The 24225-nt window shown below is 41.2% G+C and overlaps 1 protein-coding gene across 2 annotated transcripts in view; it reads left to right on the top strand.

Annotated features, from left to right (window-relative positions):
* The window catches only part of LOC136857064 (cytochrome P450 9e2), a 65005-nt gene extending 44035 nt beyond the window's left edge, over window positions 1-20970 (top strand). For both annotated transcript variants that reach the window (XM_068225050.1, XM_068225051.1), the window contains exons 5-8: window positions 4826-5030; window positions 9425-9643; window positions 14478-14741; window positions 19990-20970. In XM_068225050.1, coding sequence (XP_068081151.1) covers window positions 4826-5030; window positions 9425-9643; window positions 14478-14741; window positions 19990-20168 — 867 coding nt within the window. In that variant the 3' untranslated portion in view covers window positions 20169-20970. The remainder of the gene's footprint in view (window positions 1-4825; window positions 5031-9424; window positions 9644-14477; window positions 14742-19989) is intronic.
* The last annotated feature ends 3255 nt before the right edge of the window (window positions 20971-24225 follow it).

Raw genomic sequence — 24225 nt, 5'->3', positions numbered from 1 at the left:
TGCTGTCTTAACATAACCTATGTGCACAAACTTAAAGCATAAAGAATGGCTATATGTAAAAATTTTGTCAACATAGCAGACTTTTAACCACGTAGGCGTGGATTTTGAACTTCGCGTGCTGACGTAGCATACCACGTGACCGTAACGTCACGAACACGTGCTCTTGTTTGTAAACAAAGCCACGTGCGTTTTTGACAGCTGTCATCTTGACGGACCCTAACCTCACTTTTAAGGACAATAGAGCATCGCTAACCTCACTGCTGTCATATTCACGGTGCTAAACCTCAAGGCTGCCACCTTATGCATGTCGTAGCGCGGAATTTAAAATCCAACAACAGAACATCGCTAACCTCACTGCTGCCAACTTAACGGGGTTAAACCTCACTGTTGCTACCTTGGTTATACGCTTTTGTGTTAGTTTACTGTTAATCGCTAAACTGTTCGCATCATCGAAGTAGCGAGTAAAAAGTGTCTAGCAGATTTAAAGAAGAATCTGTTAGCAGAAGATAAAAGTCCGTCATGGAAAAACCTATTTCTAGGTATATTTGCAAAGAGTGTGGAAAAGCATTTTCCCGAATCTATCACAAGAGACGTCATGAGATATCATGTAGGACAATTTTTCAATGCAAACATTGTAGAAGAGAGTTCAAGAACGCATACAACGTTCAACGTCATGAAGCCCCGTGTAATGTACCTTCATCGAGAAGAAAATACAAAGAGCTCAACCGTATTCAAGCGAACACTGATTTATTTTTAAAAAGTACACCTATGCGAGAGATTTTTAATTCTCCCTTGTTGTCTAGGCCTGCTACAAGTTCTGTTACTAAGCACAAACTTCAAGATAAAGATGATAGTAAGGATAATGATTTTTTTACTACTTGCTTTACGTCACACCGACACAGCTAGGTCTTGTGGCGACGATGGGACAGGGAAGGGCTTGGAGTGGGAAGGAAGCGGCCGTGGCCTTAATTAAGGTACAGCCCCAGCATTTGCCTGGCGTGAAAATGGGAAACCACGGAAAACCATTTTCAGGGCTGCCGACAGTGGGGTTCGAACCTACTATCTCCCGAGTACTGGATACTGGCCGCACTTAAGCGACTGCAGCTATCGAGCTCGGTAAGGATAATGATGTTGATCAAAACAGAAGTAAAGGGAAAGTAGAGAAGAAGAAAAAAGATCTCAGTGTTTCATTGCCAGTAGAACTTGATGATTTTACTTCATTTTCTAAGTCTACTACACGTTCTGTCGCAGTGCAAACATCTCAAGAATAGATGGAAGATGAAGAAGAACATTTCAACGCTTCATTGCTATCGAAACAGGTTAAGTTTGTACTTAGAAACGCTACTGCTGAAGCACGTATTACATCAAAACAAGTCCCTACATATCAGCTGTCTGTATATAGGCTCAAAGTTCACAACAAGCCTCTGTTTCCCTATGTAGACATAAGATACTGTAAAGACCCCAACGTACTCGTAAAACGTTTGCAACTGCTAAGAGCCTATCATGATGTTGGTTACCCAGAGTACAGAGCAGATATTTTTGAAATAGAGCAAGAATTACGTCGTGTAGGTATTATTAAGTAATAGCTCTCTCTCTCTCTCGACAGTACAACAGCTTAAACACCTTGCTACAATCCCAGCGCTTACCCTCACCTAAGTCATCCTTCTGTAGTATATGGTCGATCGGGTAGCTATATTCGTATAGATTATTTTCCAACATTCTCCCTTCCTTAGGGTGTTAACTCCGCCTCTAGATGTAGAGCCGGTCTCAAGCCCGGATAAAGAGAGGACAGACACCCTAGCTCATTAGGACTTTAGCCCATTAGCCCATTAGCCCATTAGCCCTTTAGCCCTTTTGCCCATTAGCCCTTTAGCCTATTAGCCTATTAGCCATTTAGCCCTACAAGGAATATGTGGTAATCTCATCTTCTTAGAACAAAGGTATCCCTGACATGTTCTAAACACATGTTGTGTCGAGTACAGTGTTCGATTCTAATCTTGTTATTACTTATTTAGTAATCTGAACACATCATACAATGTTCTGAACGCATGTTGAAGTTAACGACATCGAGTACAGTGTTCGATTCTAGTTTTGTTATGTTTCATTCACTTCTTTTTTAATCTGCAAATCTAAACATGCACAACTATGATGACGTCATCGCTGCAGCACACGCACACTCTTGCTTTCATGATGCATACCTATTGCATTTCTTTGCCTCCTTACTCTTGAGAAAACGATGAAGTCTAAACATGCACAATGACGTCATCATTGCAGCATGTGCTCACCCTAGCCTTCGCGTTGCATGTTTAAACTTGTACCTTAACAGAGGAGAAGGTCATAACAGCAGCCACCATATTGTGTAGTAACCTCTAAGTGCTATCTTGTGTACTTAGCGTTGGGAAGGGCATCTTGTCGTAAACTAAGGATAGTCTCCTTCAACATGGTAGATGAGAGGTTAGGTTCGCGAATGTACTAAAATTTTACTGTTTAAAGATAATAGCTAACATAATTTAATTACCCACCACCACATTTCAAAGGTATGAGGTTTAGTGCTGTAAAAATTGCAGCACGATGCTCTGTTGGTTAAAGATGGGAGCTGTCAAAAAAGCACATGGATTTTTTAATCACCCTCCACCACGATGAGGTTTAGTGCCGTAAAGATGCGTTCTGGTTTAAACATGGCGGCTTTGCGTCACACCGACACAGCTAGGTCTTGTGGCGACGATGGGACAGGGAAGGGCTAGGAGTGGGAAGGAAGCGGCCGTGGCCTTAATTAAGGTACAGCCCCAGCATTTGCCTGGCGTGAAAATGGGAAACCACGGAAAACCATTTTCAGGGCTGCCGACAGTGGGGTTCGAACCTACTATCTCCCTATTTTTTCAAATAGCCCACCACCTCATCTCGAAGGTAGTAGCTAAAGAGGGCAGCACGATGCTTCGTTGATTAAAGATGTCAAAAAGAACGTAGCTTTGAAGAGCACTTGGAATTTCAAATTGCACCACCATTGCATGCATAACAGCAGCTGCCATCTTGCGCAGTAGCCTCTAAGCTAGCTTCCTTCATGAGAGCCTGTGTATAGCCGCCATCTTGAGCAAACATCCCTAGGACGTCTCTTCAGAACCTATGTATAGCAGCCACCCTGTGCGAACACCTCTAGGCCTTCTCATAAGGAGCTGTGTATAGCCGCCATCTTGTCGCTGCCATCTTAAGCGAGCATCCCTAGGGAGTCTCATAAGAGCCGATGTATGGCAGCCATCTTGTGCAAGCGCCCTTAAGACGTCTCATAAGAAGCTATATATTGCCGCCATCTTGCGCAAGCATCCCTAGGGAGTCTCATAAGAGTCTATGTATAGCCAACATCTTGTGGTTACCATGTTGCACAAGCATCCCTCCAATAAGGAGCTGTGTATAGCCGCCATCTTGTGACCGCCATCTTCCGCAAGCATCCCTAGGGCGTCTCATAAGTGCAACACCCATCTTGTGCATACACCCTTAAGCCGTCTCATGAGAAGCTATGTATAGTCGCCATCTTGTAGAATTAGATAGCCGCCATCTTGCATAGCTGCCATCTTGGACAAGCATCCCTAGGGCGTCTCATAAGAGCCTATGTATAGCCGCCGCCTAGTGTCTACCATCTTGCGCAAGCATCCCTAGGGAATCTCATAAGAGCCTATGTATAGCAGCCATCTTGCACAAGCGCCCTTAAGCCGTCCCATAAGGAGCTGTGTATAGCCACCATCTTGCAGCCGCCATCTTGTAACCACCATCTTGCGCAAGCATCCCTAGAGCGTCTCATAAGGGCCTATAGCAGCCATCTTGTGACCGCCATCTTGCGCAAGCGTCCCTAGGGAGTCTCATAAGAGCAGCGGCCATCTTGCAGAATTAGTCGCCATCTTGTAACCACCATCTTGCGCAAGCATCTCTAGGGAGGCTCATAAGAGCCTATGTATGGCAGCCATCTTGCGACCGCCATCTTGCGCAAGCGTCCCTAGGTCGTCTCATAATAGCAGCATCCTTCTTGTGCAATTGGTGTCGGGAAGGGCATCCGGCCGTAGAACAGGTTAGGCCCTTCCATGAGGTTAGGATTGGTGTCTTGTGTGTCAAAAGTTAGGTTAAGCCCCTCCAAGATAGCGGATGTGAGGTTAGGCTCGCGTCAGGAAGGGCATCCGGTCGTAAAACTGAGGTTAGGCCCTTCCGTGAGGTTAGGCTGGCTCTCTTACGCATAAAAAGTTAGGTTAAGCCCCTCGAAGATGGCGGATGTGAGGTTAAGTTCGCGCTTTTAGGCGTCAGGAAGGGCACCCAGTTGTAAAACTGAGGTTAGGCCCTTCCATGAGGTTAGGCTAGCTCTCTTACGCATAAAAAGTTAGGTAATGCCCCTCCAAGATGGCGGATGTGAGGTTAGGGTCGCGCTCTTAGCCAGCATGTGGAGGAGGCCTCTCCCGAGGGCCTGCGGTGGCGGTGGTGACGGAGGCCTCTTCCGGGAGCGTGAGGAGGAGGAGGCCTGTGAGGAGGGCCTGAGGAGGAGGAGGAGGAGGTCTTTCCAGAGAGCCTGAGGAGGAGAGGGTGCCTCTCCCGAGGATGCCTTTGCGGGGAGCCGGTGGCGAACTCTCCATTTATACTACTGACAATGTTTTTAGAAATTCAAAATAATCCTGCACTGTATCTCACTTTTAACACATTTTCGCTATTAAATTTCATTAGACTTCCAGATTTTAACATAAATAAACACTATTTTTCAATGTTTGTAGACTACTCTCTGTTTGAAATTAGAAAGGCATTTTAAAAATATTAACGCCTCCGTTTTTTTTCTCTGTCAATATTTCAGTTTTTTGGAATTGGCTTCCTCGGGAAAAACGAGAAACAATTCTTCAGTGACCTAGTCCATCAGACGATCAGCACTCGAGAGAGGGAAGGCATTGTCCGTCCAGACATGATCCACTTGTTGATGCAGGCCCGTAAGGGGGAGCTGAAGGGTGACCACGAGAAGAACGGAGACATGGTCAACGGAAGTCTCAAAACGAAGAACATAGGTAAATTCAAAATGTGTAGTTCTACAAGTCTACTGGCATAATGGCTAAGAGTAGTTCGAATGCCCTGTATCACTATTATTAAACTGCGCTGTTTTGATTTCTGTTTCTCAGAAACTTGTCTAGCAGGAGCTTAAGACAATACCCCTCTGATTCCTGCACATCTGACACACAAAGCCTGTAGACCTATATAGCGCTCGAATCCCATCTTTTATGCTTCAGTCATGGAATATTTTCATTTTATATCATTTTCAGCAGTATTTTGAAGAAAGTTAAATTCTCGTTACATCTTTTTGCCAGGGTCACTGATCTGTAAGGTATTCGACTCTTTACTTAGTGGCTTTGGAGAACATGGGTCCCGTTATCAGCGCTCTTCAAGCATATACCCTGTACAGAACAAATTGTTCGTATACTTTAAGGATAGGAATAGAATTTAGCAATGTAATAGATATCGCAACAGGAGTTGAATCATGGTTGAGAAATTATATTATGGAAACAGGGATGTTCTCCAAGAACTGGAATGTTTATCGTAGAGACAGTACAGATTAGATAGCAAGGAGAGCGTTCATTTCAGCGACAGGAGAATTTCTAAGGTATGAAAATAATGTGCGGGACTCATCTCTAAAGATTATAGCCAACATGATGATTTTTGGAGTGTACAGACCTGGGAGGGGGAATGCTGACGCTGACGCGGAATTATTTGGTAAGATGATCACCCATATGGAACGTGATTGTAGCGGGTGATCTCAATTTAACAAATGTTAATAGGGAAGGTGCGAGCCCCGCGTTCATTTCCCAGCCAGGTCCGGGATTTTTACCTCGATCTGAGGGCTAGTTAGAGGTACTCTCAGCCTACGTGATCACAATGAGGTGCTATCTGACGATGAGATGGGCGCCCCGGTCTAGCAAGCCAAGAATAACCACTTAGAGCAGGGCCTCTCAGAGTGCATGCACTGTGCACGGTGCAAAAGACGACTTCGCTTGGTTGACCAGAGTGCAGACCCCCACTCCTCGATTTGGAGCAATAGCGCTGTCTCTCTCTTTCCTCACGCCTGTCTCGCTCGCTCCGCCTGTCTCCCTCTTCGTCACTTGCTCCGTAGCGCTCCAAATCGGAGCCGAGTTGAACCGATTTGAGCCGAGCTTAGCCGAGTAGCCCAGAGACGAAGCGTTGGTCCGAGCCGAGCCAAATGGGACCGATGCACTGTGCACAGGAACTCTGCGCCTCAATTTGCACACGTGAGATTTTGGGCGTTTGAGAAGCCCTGACTGAGAGGATTCGTCGTGCTGACTACACGGCACCTCGCAATATGCAGGCCTTTATGCTGAGCAGCGGTCGCTTGATAAGCCATGGACGTTCGGAGCTGTTGCGCTATAGAATTTGGACAGGGTTTTTAAACTGGGAAGATAATGACGGAAAGCAAAATTTGCTTCCATTCTTAAAATGACGCGATATACGGAAAATAATTGATTCAAACTTATCGAAAACGCAATGGAGGGAATAGAGCGGCTTTTCAGAATTCCGTAAATCCAAAATCACAAATGTCGAGCGTCAAAAGGCTTACCGGAAGGGTTTCAAAGTTAGGGTGGCCGAGCGCCATGCGATGATTTTCAAGCAACAGGAGCCCCACCCCAGCACATCTACTACCACAGTGGTGTAAAATAGTTTGATACTAATGGTCTTACAGATGTTTAAATTTGTTTTGAATTAAGAGATAAGATATCAACAGTAAAATTTCGAACCCTTACTTACCAGGTACTTAATTTCGAAAATATCTGTCACGTGGTACGTACTTTACTTCAAAACTCACAGCTGTGACACCGAAATAGCACCGTTCAGTTTTATTACATTCTCGAAAAGAGCATTCTTGTGATACAGTAAAATGTTTAGTGGAAATGATAAAAGTGCAATCACAGTAATCATATATATTATTATTATTATTATTATTATTATTATTATTATTATTATTATTATTATTATTATTATTATTATTATTATATTGATTATATGATTATTAAGGAATAATTATATTATTATATATTATCATTATATTAAGGAAATATCGTGGATTGCACAGGGAAGAATCACCTGGGGTGAATGGGTGGACAAGGAATTAACTACAGTAGAACTTAACACAACAAATATTGAAATTTTACTTCTTTCCTTTTTTTCCTAAGTTAAAAATTGTTAAATAGAAAATCTGAATTTAAAAAAAAACAATATTAATGTGCTCGTCAGCCCTAACAAAAACGAGGACTTACAAGTCTGAAAATCAGGTACCAAATTTACAATTGTTAATAGTTTGGTTGATTTACATAAAAATAGAGTATTAGTGCTCTTGCCAGGTACAAAATTTTATAAGAGCTAGAATATCTCCAGGAAAATACACTTCGTAGGAGCCTGCGCTCCAACTATATCTAAGTCCAGCCTCGCAGAGGCATCAATTTCCTCATGGCGCACTTACAACATATCGGTTGTCCTCAATTAAAGTATTTACACACCGTTGTCGCGATGTGGGCTTATCTATTGCTCAACAGTTACATGTTTCACTGTTCCCAGAAGAGAACTAACCCCCCAAATTACTCTCCACACACCAATAAATTTGCAGGGGCACAATTGCCCATACTAAGTGGCCTTAGTGTAACACGAAAAGGTTGGACATAACTGGCCACATACGAAAGGCTATGAGGCGAAACACTTATAGAAATAGTTAAAATCCGAAGAGGGCTATTAGGCGACCTGCATGTCTGTGAAGATGAGGGCCCTTCCTAGGATGATTTCTAATGCTGAATAAGCCACAGACACCCAGCCCCCGAGCCATTGGAATTAACCAACTAAGGTTAAAATCCCCGACCCGGCCGGGAATCGAACCCGGGACCCTCTGAACCGAAGGCCAGTACGCTGACCATTCAGCCAACGAGTCGGACATAATAATAATAAATATTATTATTATTAGATTACTAAACTTAACGGGTGAAGTCCGTCCTTGACGCATTAGTTTCTGTTATTTCAGTAGTATTGCCATCTAATAGAGGAGAGAGGCAACAGAAGAGTCAGAGTGAACATCAACTAACAACAATAGTCGGTCAGTGCAACATTACCTGTACTATTTACTAAAATGTAATACCGGAAGAGTTGGCCGTGTGGTTAGGAGAGCGCGGCTGTGAGCTTGCATCCGGAAAATAGTGGGTTCGAACCCTACTGGTGGAAGGACTGAAGATGGTTTTCGGTGGTTTACCGTTTTCACACCAGGCAAATGCTGGGGCTGTACCTTAAATAAGGCCAAGGCAGCTTCCTTCCCAATACTAGGCTTTTCCTATCCCATCGTCGCCATAAGAGCTATCTGTGTCGGTGCGAAGTAAAGCAACATAAAAAAAGAATGAGATAATGTTTGTTAGTTTGTTTGCTTGTTCGTTCCGGACAGGCTCCAAAACTACTGGACCAACTGAGATGAATTTTTAAGGATATAGCTTGAAACCCCGAGTTACGCAAGATATAATTTTGATTTTGTTATATATCATCATTTTGAACTAGTGGAGAATTTTACAGGGTTATGTCCCAAATTAGGGAAAATTTTGTCCTTCATAAAAAATAACGTGTAGACGGTGGCCCTATCGAAAATGAAGTGCCCCGTGTGACCTTGAAGTTAAATTTTTTACAAGAAACATCATATGGATTTCCTTTGTAATTAACGGCTTTCAATACATTTCAGTTTTCTTTTGGTTTTGGCTGCTGTCACATTCACTAATGACTAGGCTACTCATTTCACGCGCAAGTCGTTGTTCCTTTGTTAACAGGCTAGCTAAGACAGCGCGCCATTCAACGGAAAAGCGTTTGGATTCTACAGTTGTATTGTTGAGAGCGTTAAGTGTGAAAAAAACTGCTGTGGGCAGTATTTGTTTTTTTATTCAGCCATTTTTCATTATGATCATCATCGTATTATATATATGTTCCGTTTTACAATCTCTTTAATACTGTGTAAGTTTAGGATTTATTATTTATTGGTTTTAGAATTCACACTGAATTTTGCGTCATTATCTAGAGAGCTAGTGCTTTAGCCACCGGTCAGCTTTACGTGGCTTGCTCTCGTGTGTCGAGGGAGCATACCATATGTATTTATGTACACGATGAGAAGGTCCTAAATATTGTCTACAAGACAATATTCTTGCAAGTCACTCATATATTTGTCGGCCACCTAAAGCCTTGCTCATAAATTTGCAAGAATGGGTACTTGAGCTAGTTGTTGATAAGTTCTGGGGGCTTAGGAAATTGTAAACCATCAGCTGTGAAAGACGAGGTATGAGGCAAAAATGTGAAGCGTGCAGGCACAATTATATATTTGCCTATATAGATAATGATTATTATTATCTTTACTAATATTAAATTTTATTTCAAACAGATCTCACGGACGAAGACATCGAAGCCCAGGCTATGATATTCTTCTTTGCCGGTTTTGACACCGCTTCTATTCTTCTGTCATTCACCTCCATCTTGCTCGCTATACATAAAGATATACAGCGGAAGCTACAACAGGAGGTGGACGAGATGCTGGGGGAAGACCAGAAACTGACGTACGAGAAAGTGCAGAAGATGAAGTATCTGGACATGGTCATATCAGGTAAACACTTTGTCATTATACCTATATTCATCATGTGGCAAAAGACACGACACCGAAATCATTGGTCAGAAATGTTTCAATCAATCAATCAATCAATCAATCAATCAATCAATCAATCAATCAATCAATCAATCAATCAATCAATCAATCAATCAATCAATCAATCAATCAATCAATCAATCAATCAATCAATCAATCAATCAATCAATCAATCAATCAATCAATCAATCAATCAATCAGTGACGTGCTTTAGGGCTGTAGTCCAGGTGGCAGTTTCTCTGTCAATTGTTTACGAAGTTATTTCTTAAATGTTTTCAAAGTTAAGCTAACTGGCCTGTAATTTATACACTTTATGTTTATCATCCTTTTCCTTTCACACTCGGGCTACTATTGCAGTTGGTATCACTACTTCATGCAAAGAGTAAATATTTCAGATATATCTCCAGAAATATTATCAATCCCACCTGCTTTTTCCTCACCAAAGTAGTGTTATTTATTGCATACAATAGTTTGACATGTTGTAAACTCAGTGCTGTGTTTAATTCAGGGATTTATGGTTCTCACAACACAGGAGAAGGTGTTTATCGTGGAACATCCGGAGAGGTGCGTCAGTTTGCTTCACTCTCATATCAACGAAGGGGATCAAAGGGGGCGCCCAAGAACCGTCACCACAAACGAGAATCATAGACGACTTCTCCAACAGGTGTTACGTGTTACATAGCTGAAACTTGATTTGATGATAGGTCTGTTTGGCGGATGTTTAAAAAGCTGGGTGGATTTTGATACTGCATTCCAGTTGCTCAGCGTCTAACAGAAGTTAATGAGCGAGGCTGATTATAGTATTATAGTCGTGTATTGTCCATGACGTTTGAGGGTTCAGATTTCTTCTGCATCAGATTATGTCCAGACGGTAGCCATATTCATCTTGATAACTACATCAACCAAAAAACAACTCGTTTCTAGGGTTTGAACGACCTAATATTGTTATACAAAAGCCACTACACAGTTACGATTTGGTGCGCCGTGTTCGGCCATGGAATACTGGTCCCTTATTCATTCAAGAATGCTGCACAGAATCCAGAAACAGTGGCCGGGTAGTCTACAGAGACCTCATTATTGCCGCATTCGTGGGAGATTTGCGCCGTTTTTGTCACAGCAGAAACTTACCCCTGCAACGAAAATGGGATGCAGCAAGTTGAAGCTACAGAGCACAGCGCGAAAAGTCAGTTCCTCGTCTGCAACGCCACTTTTGAGATTGCCTAATTTCTTGTGGAACGCAATTCCCATACCCTTACTTCTCTTTGGATCTCATAACCTCAGATGCCTACATATGGCCATGTTGAAAGAATCAGTTTTCGAAGCCAATGACCAACTATGAGTATTCCCAAATTACATGTTCGATAACCTTCAGAAAAATTATGAACAATGTGTGACTCGTGATGGCACACATTTGAACACATATCGTACCACCGCAATTAAACATCATGTCAGTGTCGTTTGCTTTGCCGCATGCTGTACAACATGTAGGGAAGTAATCGTACGCCAGGCTGAGTAACTCAGACGGTGGAGCCCCGGCTTTCTGAATCCACATTAGTGGGATCTACCCAAGAGCGTAGTGGTCAATTACAGAAGACCGGAGCACTCTATCGCAGATTGAATATCGTGTCCACTAGTTGTTCACAGGTAAATTTAAACATTGAAATCAAAACTCAGTTATGAATTTTTCAGAGAATTGAAATAAATTATCATAGACGAGAGAAAACTCCACATACATTATTACGTATTATTCATATAGTCTGTGCAGTATAAAAGCGTATGAACAAAGAAAAATAACAACAAAAGAAGAAGGAAGCCCGTGACACTGTGACATTATCGTAGGTGTTCATTGCGTGAAACGCATTGAATCTCGCCGTAGTTCGACTTCTGACACTTCAGTATCGCATTAATCGATGCCTCGACTGTCACTTTGAGCTTTTGTCGCTTCCAAACTTTTCTGAAACGTTTGCTGGGTGGAATTCTGCGCTCTTAGACTCAGAGTTCGATGTTCTCTTATCCTGTAATCTCTTTCCGCAGGAATTCACTTTCTTAGTTTGAGGATATTTAGACATTTTTCCTGAAATGTATTTGTTTTCAATGTCACAATATAAAACTTTCAATTTTTAACCTTTATGAATTCAGTTTGTTTCGTGATTATATCTATTAGAACGATTTAGTGGTTTATAATTAACTCATTCGTAAACTTCGCATTTCGTATAAGGCAGGGCCTCTCAGAGTGCATGCACTGTGCACGGTGCGAGAAACGACTTCGTTTGGCTGACCAGAGTGCTGACACCCACTCCTCGATATGGAGCAATAGCGCTGTCTCTCTCTTTCCCCACGACTGTGTCGCACGCTCCCCCTGTCTCCCTCTTCCTCACTTGCTCCGTAGCGTTCCAAATCCGAGCCGAGTTGAGCCGAGCTTAGCCAAGTAGCCCAGAGACGAAGCGTTGGTTCGAGCCGAGCCGGGTGGGACCGATGCACTGTGCACAGGAGCTCTGGGCCGCAGTTTGCACGCGTGAGATTTTGGGCGTTTGAGAGGGGATGCCAGAATATGGATTATCCTCACGCTCCGTGGAGACTTTTATTTCACTTGCCAAACTTCTGTTAGTTCCGTAATGAAACACAATGAATACAAAACAGCAACTAGACTGCAGTGTAGGAGGAAAATTCTGGTGGACTCCAGCTCCGCTATGTTACTGGTTCAATCCCTACTCAGTCCAGTAGTATTTGACTGTGCTCTTATGTTAACACTTCTACACAGAATACTTTCCACAATGTTTACTTACCATCTTCCTTAATCTGTTTTTACTCCTCGTCCTATCATGACCACAATATAAGATACAGTTCCTCTCTTACCATATCCGCAAACGACATTGCCTCCAGGACATGAAATACCCTACCTCTAAACATCGGGGTCTTTCGCTCTCACCGCAGTTTTAAAGCGAAGAATTCCGGAAGCAGTCTGTGCAAAGTAATATACCCGAAACACAAAGATCTGAAGCGCACCGCGCGGCTGAGGAATGTAAACCTTGAAGTATACTGTATACTGCACACTATCGGTAGCCAAGTAGGCCTATCCTTGAACATCAGTAGACAGATGCATCGAAGAATGTTCCATTCCGTTCATGTGGTGTTTTGTGTGTGTTGTGTCAGCAGTCTACCAGGGACGTTTCCACATGTCACATAACGGAGACACGACGCCTTTATGTTGTGTTGTGTTAGGTTAGATTAAGTTAGTTACATGTTTTGAGATTGTACCTTGAAGTCTGGAGGGTCTGGAGGGAAGCGAGTAAGTCCGCTCCGAGAATTCACTCTCTTGAGGTGGCTTGCTAAGAGCATTTGCTGACTGGACCTGACAGAGCTGATGGAGAGCTGTTTTTCGTTTTGTTTTTGCTACTAGTGGTTTAACGTCGCACTAACACAGAGAAAGTTTTCGGCGACCCAACGAGGGATAGGATTGCGAAAGTAGCGTCCATGGCCTTAACTGAGGTACAGCCACAGCATTCGCCTGGTGTGAAAATGAGAAATCACGGCGGGATTCGATCCCACTTTCTGCCGAATGCAAGCTCATAGTTACGCGACCAAAACCACACGGTCAACTCGCTCAGTGAATGAGATGATCGAACGAATCGATTTAGTTGTAATTACTTAATTTAAGTTTAGGGCCTCCATTAGTTACTATATTATTATTATTATTATTATTATTATTATTATTATTATTATTATTATTATTTTACACACTGCTTTAAGTCACACCTACACAGATAGGTCTCCCAAATGCATGTTAAAATTAAGGAATTATTATTATTATTATTATTATTATTATTATTATTATTATTATTATTATTATTATTATTATTATTATTATTATTATTATTATTATTATTATTATTACTATTCTTATTATTTTGCGTGAATGGTCCCTTTCTGAACACAGGAAGTTTTATTTATGATTTCATTTGCGGAGGATCCAGGATGCTCTTGTCTGTTCACTAAAGATCCTCTTTCTTTCTTCCGTCCACTTGGTACCTGCTCTTTTTGGTACTTCATTCTCTGGAGTAACTTCCCACTTGTCAATTTTCTTTCCATATATATTTCGGTTCAAAATTTCTTCAGGTTGAATTTGTGCGTTCTTCATGTCCGCTTTCGTTTGTTGTATCCAAGGGAAATTCTTCAGTTTACCAACTCTTTCAAGAATTTGGTGGGTTAGTCTGGATTCTGGAAGCCTCTTAACATCATAACATTTTAGCCTTCTTTTTCTGAGATCTGCTGCAATATTAGACAATTTTTCTATGGATTTCCGAGATTGGAGGCGGTACCCTTCTTCCGTGTGTCTTGGTCCTAAAATTTTCCTCATGATTTTTCGCTATTCTTTTAGGATATTTTCGAGCTCGCCCTTTTTGTGAAGCGTTAGAGTTTCTCCTGCATATAAAGCGTCAGCTTTGATTACAGTATTGTGATGCTTAATCTTAACGTGGAGAGACATACAGTTTTTGTTGTAAATTTCTCTTGTATCCCTATATGCTCTTCTGAGATTTTGGACACGGTTGTTTTGGGATATTTTTTCCTTGTCCGGTTGGTTCGAGGATTTCGCCCAGGTAATTGAAGTGAGCGACTCTCGATTTGTCCGTATTGTGTAATGAGACTATGGATGTCTAGTTTTGAACAGAAAAATTCAGTTTTCCTGAAGGAGACACGAAGTTAATATTATTATTATTATTCTTTTTATTATTACTACTTATCATCTTCACATCAATCAAGTCATCCTAACTGCATATTAATGGAACTTTTTCAGAATCACTGAGACTGTATCCCCCGGCACTGCTGATAGATCGTCTATGTGTTAAGAACTACACTATACCAGCCACTGAAAAGCAGCCAGAATACACCATCAAAAAGGGAGAAGGGATATGGATACCTGTCTATCCCATTCACCACAACCCGGAATATTATCCAGACCCGGAAAAGTTCAACCCCGAGCGGTTCAGCGATGAGAACAAAAACAGTATTAATCCATACACGTACCTTCCATTTGGCATGGGGCCACGACTGTGCATTGGTAAGTATCCCTCTTTATAGACGAAAATACACAACACTAAAGTTTGTTCCTTGTTGAATAGAACGGTATTCTTAGGGTTTTTCGACATCCCAGATTTTCCGGGATAATGCCGCATGACAGTAATCTTTTCTCGGTGTTTGATAAATGTAAATGTGCTGGATTTGATCAAAATTTGAAATAAATACAATTTTTCCATTCATTCATTCATTCATTCTCTCTCTCTCTCTCTCTCTCTTTCTCTCTCTCTCTTATCGTTTCCTCACTTATGAAGGTCATGATCTCCGAAGAGGCTATTGGTCAGTTATAATAATGGCGTGTGGCCTCCGAAGAGTACTGATGCAGGTCTTTCGAGGTGACACTGTACGGGCAACCTGCGCGTCTATGAGAATGGGGTCCTACCTATGATGGGTTTTAATGATGAAGATGGCACACACATCCATCCCCCGAGCCATCGGAATTAACCAATGAATATTAAAATCTCCACCCCGGTCGGAAGTCCAACCCGGGACGCCCTGGACCAAAGGTCAGTACACTAACCATTGAGCCATGGAGCCGGACTATTGGTCAGTTGCTGTCCTTGGCCAGACGTGCTGCACCAAAAAGTTTCAACCCAGTTATGTTCTGATAATGTTCGACCGTCGAGTGGGAACTCGTCCACGATCTGTCTTGCCGGGAACATTTCCAGGAATGACCAATTTTTCTATGTTGTCATTTCCACGTCGCACAGTGAGTGCAAACAATTATAAAACTCTGTGATTACATATTGATGATAATCTGATTCTGGTGTTGAGCTGGTTTATAATGGAGTCATTGGTGCGAAATGTTGTCCAAAGTATGTGTAACATTCTTTGCCAGTACCACATTTCAAAAGAATCGTTTTTCTTCAGGTCTGTATCACGAAGAGCCCGCGTCTCTGCTCCATAGAGGAAAACTGAAAATACCAGACTAGAGACAACTCTCATTTTCAGAGGTAATGAGAGAGAGAGAGCGATCCTTCCATAAATGGGACAATTTCGTCACTACTTTTTAAGCCATAGTTTTTCTTCTCTTAATCTAAGGATCACAGCTACCTTAACTGGAAATAACGGAACCAATGTTTAGCATTTCTGAGACGTTCTGCTGCCTGACTTCTAGACTCTATGAACAATCATTATTTTGGACATGTTCATATTAATTTCTAGTCCCATTTAAACACTGATATTTTTAACGCGAGAAATGAGCTCTGCCATTTTCTTCTCATCAGTAGCAATAAGTGCGGTATCGTCTGATTCATGCTGTGGGACATTAGAAGGTTACCGTGCGTTTATGCGCAGGTCTGTTTTGTGTATTGCTGAATATGGATTGTTGATCCATCATAACATAAAATCATTAAAGTGATTGGATTATTGTTTTGGAATCAGGTGTTATATCGATATGAGTTTAATTGAACTCTACGGCAAAGTTATGAGTTGTTGAAGTGTTAAGACGTTCGGTTTTGCCGTTTGGGAACTCAAGTAACGGTGTTTATTTTACGTGTTTTTGTCTTCATGTTTCTGGATATTTTACCAGATTCTTGGGATCGGCACATGTGTGGATTTGGCATAGTTTTACGATCGGATGCCCTTCCTGACACAACCTTATGTTAAGGGATGTCATTACTATTGCGTGTTTCCGAGATAGTTAGTAGTCGGATATGATGTTTGAAGATGTTCATTGAGACGAACACAAACACCTATAGGAATTAACGATACACAGTTAAAATCACCGACCCTGCCGGGATCCGAAGCCGAGGCCCTCTGAACCATAGGCCACTACGCTGCTTATTGAGTCAAAACGTCGGGCGTGTTTTGACATTTTAACGACTCCAAATTAAAGTGCAAGTTCAGTGTAAACAAAAATATGAGTATCTGTACTTAAAGTGGTATAAGGATTACGACAACGAAATAGTTGTGTGTGTGAATGTGACTCAGTGTTTTCCGTCGCTCATGGTAACAGCGAGTCTGCATGTATACGATCCAAGGTCATTAAAGTTTACATAAACACCTGCTATCAAAATACTGTCAAATAACATATCTTCATTTGAAAAAAAAAATGTTTAGAAAATTGGACAAAATGCAAAACCGACGGAACGGGCGGGACAACATTGAATTACGGGAAGTATGGTCACACTGCTACATTGTCCGACTCGTTGGCTGCACGGTCAGCGTACTGGCCTTCGGTTCAGAGGGTCCCGGGTTCGATTCCCGGCCGGGTCGGGGATTTTAACCTTAATTGGTGAATTCCAATGGCATGGGGGCTGGGTGTATGTGTTGTCTTCATCATCATTTCATCCTCATCACGACGCGCAGGTCGCCTACGGGAGTCAAATAGAAAGACCTGCACCTGGCGAGCCGAACCCGTCCTGGGATATCCCGGCACTAAAAGCCATACGACATTTCATTTCACTGCTACATTTCTTTTTTTAAGGACAGACGATTCTGTCGTTCTGTAAACAAGCTGTGTGTTCTTTCCCCCTTTACTATAGTAATGAAAAGCACAAGTCACAAGTAAAATTCAAAGATCATCACGATCATCATTTACCACTGATCTGCTTTATTGTTAAATAAACATGTTACCTAACACCGGTAAAATGTTCGGCAGATTTTGATACTAAAACCTCTGAATATTAAACAACGAAGAGGGTGAAACATGATGTCTGCGCATAGTCTATCTGACGAATAACAACCAAATGGTCTGCTAAAGGCTTAACGCCACTGTCTGACGGACGAATCACCATCAACAGCGTCATATACGCTCCCTCAAGGGGCCGATGACCTTCGATGTTAGGCCCCTTAAAACAACAAGCATCATCATCATCATCATACGCTCCCTCCATATGAACACTGTGGAGAGGTTTGGAATTGAATTCAGGATTTTGGCACGCAACCCAGTGGTTAGAAATTGTATACCAACACCTCTCTCACCCTGCTGTTCAACAACCTGATGGTGACATTTTTCCACCAATGGAACTAGAACCATTCAACCACGCCTTGACGATCATGGTAATTTCTTAGAGTGTGTGAAACGTGGCCTATTCCCGTAGAGGAGGAGAAACTGCCGCAGATCTTCGAACTCTTATGCTACAGGCGACTGTTAAAAATAACGTGCGCGGACATGGTTAACAAATGCTGAGGTTTTGAAGAGCATTGGATGTAACAGAGAGATCGTACTCTGTACAAAGAAGGGGAGAAAATAATTCGCTGGTTGGACACCCACTAAGACGAGATAGCCTTCTAGTAAGCAGTACCGGAAGAACAGACGGAAGGGAAAAGAGGAAGAGGTCATCCAAAAATTATTTGACAGAATAATGTAACCACAAAGTAGCACACACGAAATGCTGTCATTTGTGTACACTACTTTATTTACAAGTTATTTACACATTTTCTACACACCCGCACTAATAAACTGTCATCTTGAAACAAAACACTACTACGAAGAATAAAAAGAAGACTGGAGACTGCAATACTTACATATCAACCAACCTTCTGCCGTAACAAATTCACATACTCGATTAACGACTTGTACTCACAACTCTTCTTAAACAACAACTCAACTCTACCCTCAAGACTGCCTCTTTATATACGTTACCTGGCCAGGCTTCTAGAAGAATATGACACAACATATTTTCTCGTAATTTCAAGAGTCTCCAATAACCTATTTACAATGAAAAGAATTTTCTATACAATTCTAGTGACAAGATGCGTTGTGCTGGTCTATTACCGCGTGTTACACAATATTACATTGGATTTATACAACATATATACAGGTAATAATAAATTATATACTATTAATTACGTGTTCTTACATTAAATAAACTCATATTAATATACATGCAGCGGATGTTTCATGACATAACCTCACAAATAATACGATCGTCCGTACATAACTACCTAAATAATAATAATAATAATAATAATACTGGATGTAAACAACTTCATAGCCACACCTCACAAGTCATAATAATAATAATAATGATAATAACTGCTACTACCCATGAGTTAGGGAATATTGTTTCCAAGTTACATTAGTCTATTACACTTGCGTCAAGAATAAAGAAGGAAACCAATTGCAACCATTAGGAAGAAATGAAACAAGTGGCTCAGGATAAAGAGAATTCGAAAGTTCCTACTAGTAAATCTAAAGACCGAGAATTTGAGTGAGAGGGTGAAATATTATAGACACCAAGTTTACCAAGGAAAACTTGGAATGCTCTTAACAGGTTTCGGACCAATCTCGGAATCAGCACTGAATCCCTTTGTAAGGGGGACATAATTCCATCTCCTCAGTATGAATGTGGGGCTCCCATAGTCTATTCAACATATTGTGTCCGAATGCAAGACAAGGACATATAGGGAGACTTGTCTGATTTTCAGCTGGCAATGCCTGTAGCCCAGAGAGGATCGACACATCAATCTGAGTCTATAAGCCCCTCTTGTCCTATGTCGGTGTAAACAGTTGTAAATATTTTAATATAATAATATTATCATTCGAGAAGTAAATAATACAGTTAAAAACTGAGTAAATAAATTGTTGACTATGAGTCGGGTAGCTGTAAGCTTATATTCGAGAAATTCTGGATTCGACCACCACCTTCAGTAGGACTAAAGATGGCTTTCCATTTTCTCCATTTTCCACACCAGACAAACACTGGTGGTGCATTTTGCCTGGATCTTTCCAATCCGAACATCTGTCCATCGTTGTAGCCTATAGCAAGTAAATAAGAAAACAGATTTCTTGTTCTCGACATTGATGGCCAAGCACCAACAATAACTGTCATAATGTTGACGTGGTGGTGGTGTTGGTGGTGGTGGTGATTACTGTTTTAAGAGGAAATACAACTGGGCAACCAGCTCCTTTTGACACTAATCAGAGGAAAAATAACCGAAGGGGTCTTACACTTGGAGAAATGATGATATCGGCCAAACAAAGACAAAGGCCACGATGGACGTGAAAATGAAAACTCCCTGAGCCTCAACAACTAATACCGTTGGGGTAAGAAAGTAACAAGAGTTGATCAAGGGAAGTCGGATAGGATAGATGAGAGCGAGGAGCCTGACAAGTGGAACCCCTTCAAACAACAATTACTATCACAGCAGACCGATTTCCATCAGCAACATTGCTTGTAAATATCGACTGCTGTGGTAAGGAGGTCTCTGTCTAAGGAATAGCAATGTCTGATGGTTCATAGAAGGCACTTTAACAAACATGCTTCTCTCCTTCTCTGTTCTAGGTCAACGTTTTGTACTGCTGGAAGCCAAAGTGGCATTGGTTCACATCTTGTCCCGCTTCAATCTGACTGTTATGGAGAAGACACCCTTGCCTCTGCGTCTGACTAAAGACGGTTTTGTAATGAGTGTAGAAGGAGGCTTCTGGGTAGGAGCCACCCCTAGACAGCAGGCTGCAACCTAAACTCATTGGGTACTCAGTTCTAGATATCTGAAGGGTGCATATTGAACTGAAACACCGCTACTCTCCACCTGGTTTCCTGGGAGGAGATTTACCAAATTGTTGCTACTAAAGGATGTTCTGACTGATCTTTGCATTTCGACTCAAAAAGTAGTTTTTTATTCATAAACAAAATATATTTAATCTCTTCTCTGAAAACTAAACACACCCCGATCTTTAGGCTTTTGATGCCGGTCAGCATCCAAATGTGGCATGAAAAGTCATTAGACATGGAATTAATTCTACGAATATTGCGAAGTTCAAGTACCTTTTCACCCCTAGGCCTATTGTTGTGGAATTAATACTTCCTAAACTTTGTTTGTTAGCTCTTTGACTATGTCTAGAGTTCACTTTCTTTTCTGATTTCTCCCAACATGCTCTTGCTATTCACTCGATTCTCCGACACACTATTCCCAAGTTTGGTAATTATGTATCTCTTTAAAATTCTCTTCTCGTAGGACATAAAAAGGGTATACCAGCAAACATTTTGTTGATTTACTGAAACACTTCAAATAAATAACGTATCTCTTGTAGTAGTGTCCCGCAATTTTCTGGGTAGGATATTCAGCTTTACTCTATATGACGGGACATTAATACTCCAATCTTATGCTCAAATATACATAGTAAACATTTTTTTTTCAGAATTGCCATAGTGGTCATACGTATTAGAAATTAAAGCAGTTGACGGAGGCTGCTTGTCCCTAACCAGTGTTGCTGTTGATAAAAATGTTTTGCATGAATTTACTGGATTAAATTATCAATAAGATGTTATAGTATTTTTCTTAAATTGTATGTTTCTTCCCTACTGGAATATCTATAATAACATAATAACCAGTTTCCTCAATCCATTCATGTCGAACAATAAACTGTCCATCATTTGTATGATATACAAAATAAAAGCAGAAAGGTAATTATTTGCACACTATTGCCTGCTTGAAAATAAACAACCGGGCAAATGATTGTGTCGTTTGGAACACGTACCTATCAGCTTACGTTCGGGAGATAGTGGGTTCGAACCCCACTGTTGTCAGACCTGAAGATAGTTTCCCACTTCACGCCGGGAAAATTATGGGGCTGTACCTTAATTAAGTCCACGGTCGCTTCTTTCCCACTCCTAGCCCTTTCCTATCCTGTCGTCGCCATAAGATCTATCAGTGTCGGTGCGACGTAAAGCAACTAGCAAAAAAAAAAATTCTTAGATTAGTCGGATACGTACTATAGACACAGAAAAATATTCATCAACATCAACTCGGGGCATCATTCAAAAGCAGAAAGACAGATGTCACCAGATGTCGTACTGTATGAGGTTTATTTTTATCTGTAGCAATACCAGGAGCTTCATAATTTATACTGAGGTAATATGAACCTAGAAAATGAAAATCCACAGCCTCTTTCCAGTCATTTAACTGGGTCAGGAATGCAATGAATGAAGCCCCCTTCTAGCGGCGAGGATCTGAATTGTGTCGGCTGCCGAGGCCTGTCGCACTCCTCCGGGGCAATGATTAATGAATGATTAATGAAATGAAATGAGATTGGACAGTGTTGCTGGAGTGAAAGATGACAGGGAAAACCGGAGTGCCCGGAGAAAAACCTGTCCCGCCTCCGCTTTGTCCAGCACAAATCTCACATGGAGTGACCGGGATTTGAACCACGGAACCCAGAGGTGAGAGGCCGGCGCGCTGCCGCCTGAGCCACGGAGGCTTCAATCTGAACCTAGAGTTGTATTTATTTTGACTATTCCGTCACTACAACACAGTGTTCTCAGAACGGAGGGATTATGTGCTTCAGAAACTTTGACATGAGTAGACAGGGACAAGTCAGTCAACCAAGCACAAGAGAACGCAGAATATTAAGAAAGATCCTACATAGCAGATACAGTAGATCGGTGGGCAGGTACGATGGAGGTCTGATAAGAAGGTGTACAGAATCTATTAAGAGAAACGCCTGCTATTCTACAGATATATTTTCAGGATGTCAGATGACCGACCAACGAAAAGAATATGGAAATTCATCAAACCGAAGTGAACAAGGCCGAGGTAGTTCCAGAAATATGAAAACGATATCAGACAAATCGGTCCACGGAATCTCCTTCAAAAGTAAAGGAACACGCATCAATTGTTTTCTGAAAATCAACTTAAGGGGAACTGTTAAAGGAGGTGAATTTTAAAGTGAGCATATCTACAGTATATCTTAAAAACTTAACATATTACAGAAGTAAAAATTGGTATTTTAATCTCTTTTAAAAATAAGGTAACATGTATTTTTTTGTTTTCGGAAAATCGCTTAAGAGGTGGGAGGTAAACGTAAAATTCATGACAGGGCCAAGTTCAGAAAGATGGTAAAGAGCTACCAAGGTTTTAAGACAGAAGGGACTTCTGCTCGAAGAGCACAAGAAGACGCTGACTAATTGGCTCAAGACGTACTGGAAGAATGTCAAATCCGGAAGAAGAACAAGATCTAGGCACTGAAATAAAAGTGGTTGCTACCATGCAGGCTATACAGGCTCAGTCTGATACAAATTCTACAAAATTAATTAATTAATCATAATAAAATTGGATGAATATAATTTATCTCATATGGTTGAAGAGGTTCTTCGGAAATGAAGGCTAGCACTTGAGAGTCACGGACTGAGAATGAGTACGGCGAATACCGAGCATATTTACACGCCCTAGATCTACTTTTATAGTTTTTAGATCTAATTTTCTGTGGAATACAGATATTGCGACCAAATGTACTGAAAGATATTTAGACATACAGAAATGCATTTCACAAGACATGAAAAAATCTCAGGAGAGGGGCCAATTACAGCTGTTTGAAAACTAGTCCTTAAATCGTTAAATGTTAAACTCTCTGTGTTTTCAGTTTTCTAGGTACCTTTTCCAACCTACAACACATTGCTCCACAACGTACAGTTTATCTGGTTATCAAGCCTTTTAAATTGGTAGATGAATTTATGTATCTCGGATCCATCCTCAATAGCAAGGTAATAGCAGATGCTGATGCTGGACACCGATGAATGTCGAATGGCGAAAGTGGCGATCAGTGACAGGCGTGATGTGTGAACCAGCATATTCTAAATCTAACATTGGGCGAATATTGAACTATAGTGTTCTTTCATTAAGTGCATGTCATATATTCTTTCTTAGCTAACTATTTTTATTGTGCTTATTTAGATTTTTTGGACTTCTTGTACTCAATCTTCTGACAGCTCAGGATGCTCCTCATACGGATAAAATATAGCTCTGTAATCAGACCAGCAATGATATTCAGTACAAATACGCAGGATAACAGAAACTGTACACGAGCGAATTGAGAATGCTACGTTGGTCAGTGAGTGTAACACGGGAGGATCGGATCAAAAATGATCACATTCGTGGCTCGATAAGAGTGTATGCGATAACTCTTAAAATGGATGAAGAAAATTTGAGATGGTTTGAACACGTCCAACACACAAACGGAAATCGCATTGTTCAGAGAGTAGTAAGTAGCGAAGAAGAGGAAGACATAAAGACACGTGGAGGAGGTCCTGCGTAAGAGTTCTGAGAAAATGGACTTTGTACACCAAAGAAACGAATACTCTGTTCGTGTCCGGTGGTGGTGGTGGTGATTATTGTTCTAAGAGGAACTAAAACTAGACAATCATCTATATATATAAAATAACATGTCCTGACTGACTGACTGACTGACTGACTGACTGACTCATCATCGCCGAGCCAAAACTACTGGACATAAAGAAATTAATTTTTTAGGATACATTTACATTACAATGTAGATGAGGTGCTTACTATGGGAGTATTTTTGGCTATTCCGTCGCTAAGGGGGGTGAAAAGGGGGATGAATTTTAAAAGTCAGTGTACGTATATCTCAAAAAGGTGAAAGGTGAAAAGACGTGAGAATTGGTACGTGGAACCTCCTTTAAAAATAAGGAAACACGTATTTTTTGTTTTAGCAAAATCCTCTTGAGGGTGTGAAGAAAGGTGAAAAATGGGTTGAATACCCTTTATGAGGATACTTAGATCTC

Source organism: Anabrus simplex, chromosome 1 (genome assembly GCF_040414725.1).
Source record: "Anabrus simplex isolate iqAnaSimp1 chromosome 1, ASM4041472v1, whole genome shotgun sequence".
In the NCBI taxonomy this organism is placed as follows: Eukaryota; Metazoa; Arthropoda; class Insecta; order Orthoptera; family Tettigoniidae; genus Anabrus; species Anabrus simplex.
The sequence above is the reverse complement of the archived record's forward strand: the minus strand, read 5'-3'. Positions and strand labels throughout refer to the sequence as shown.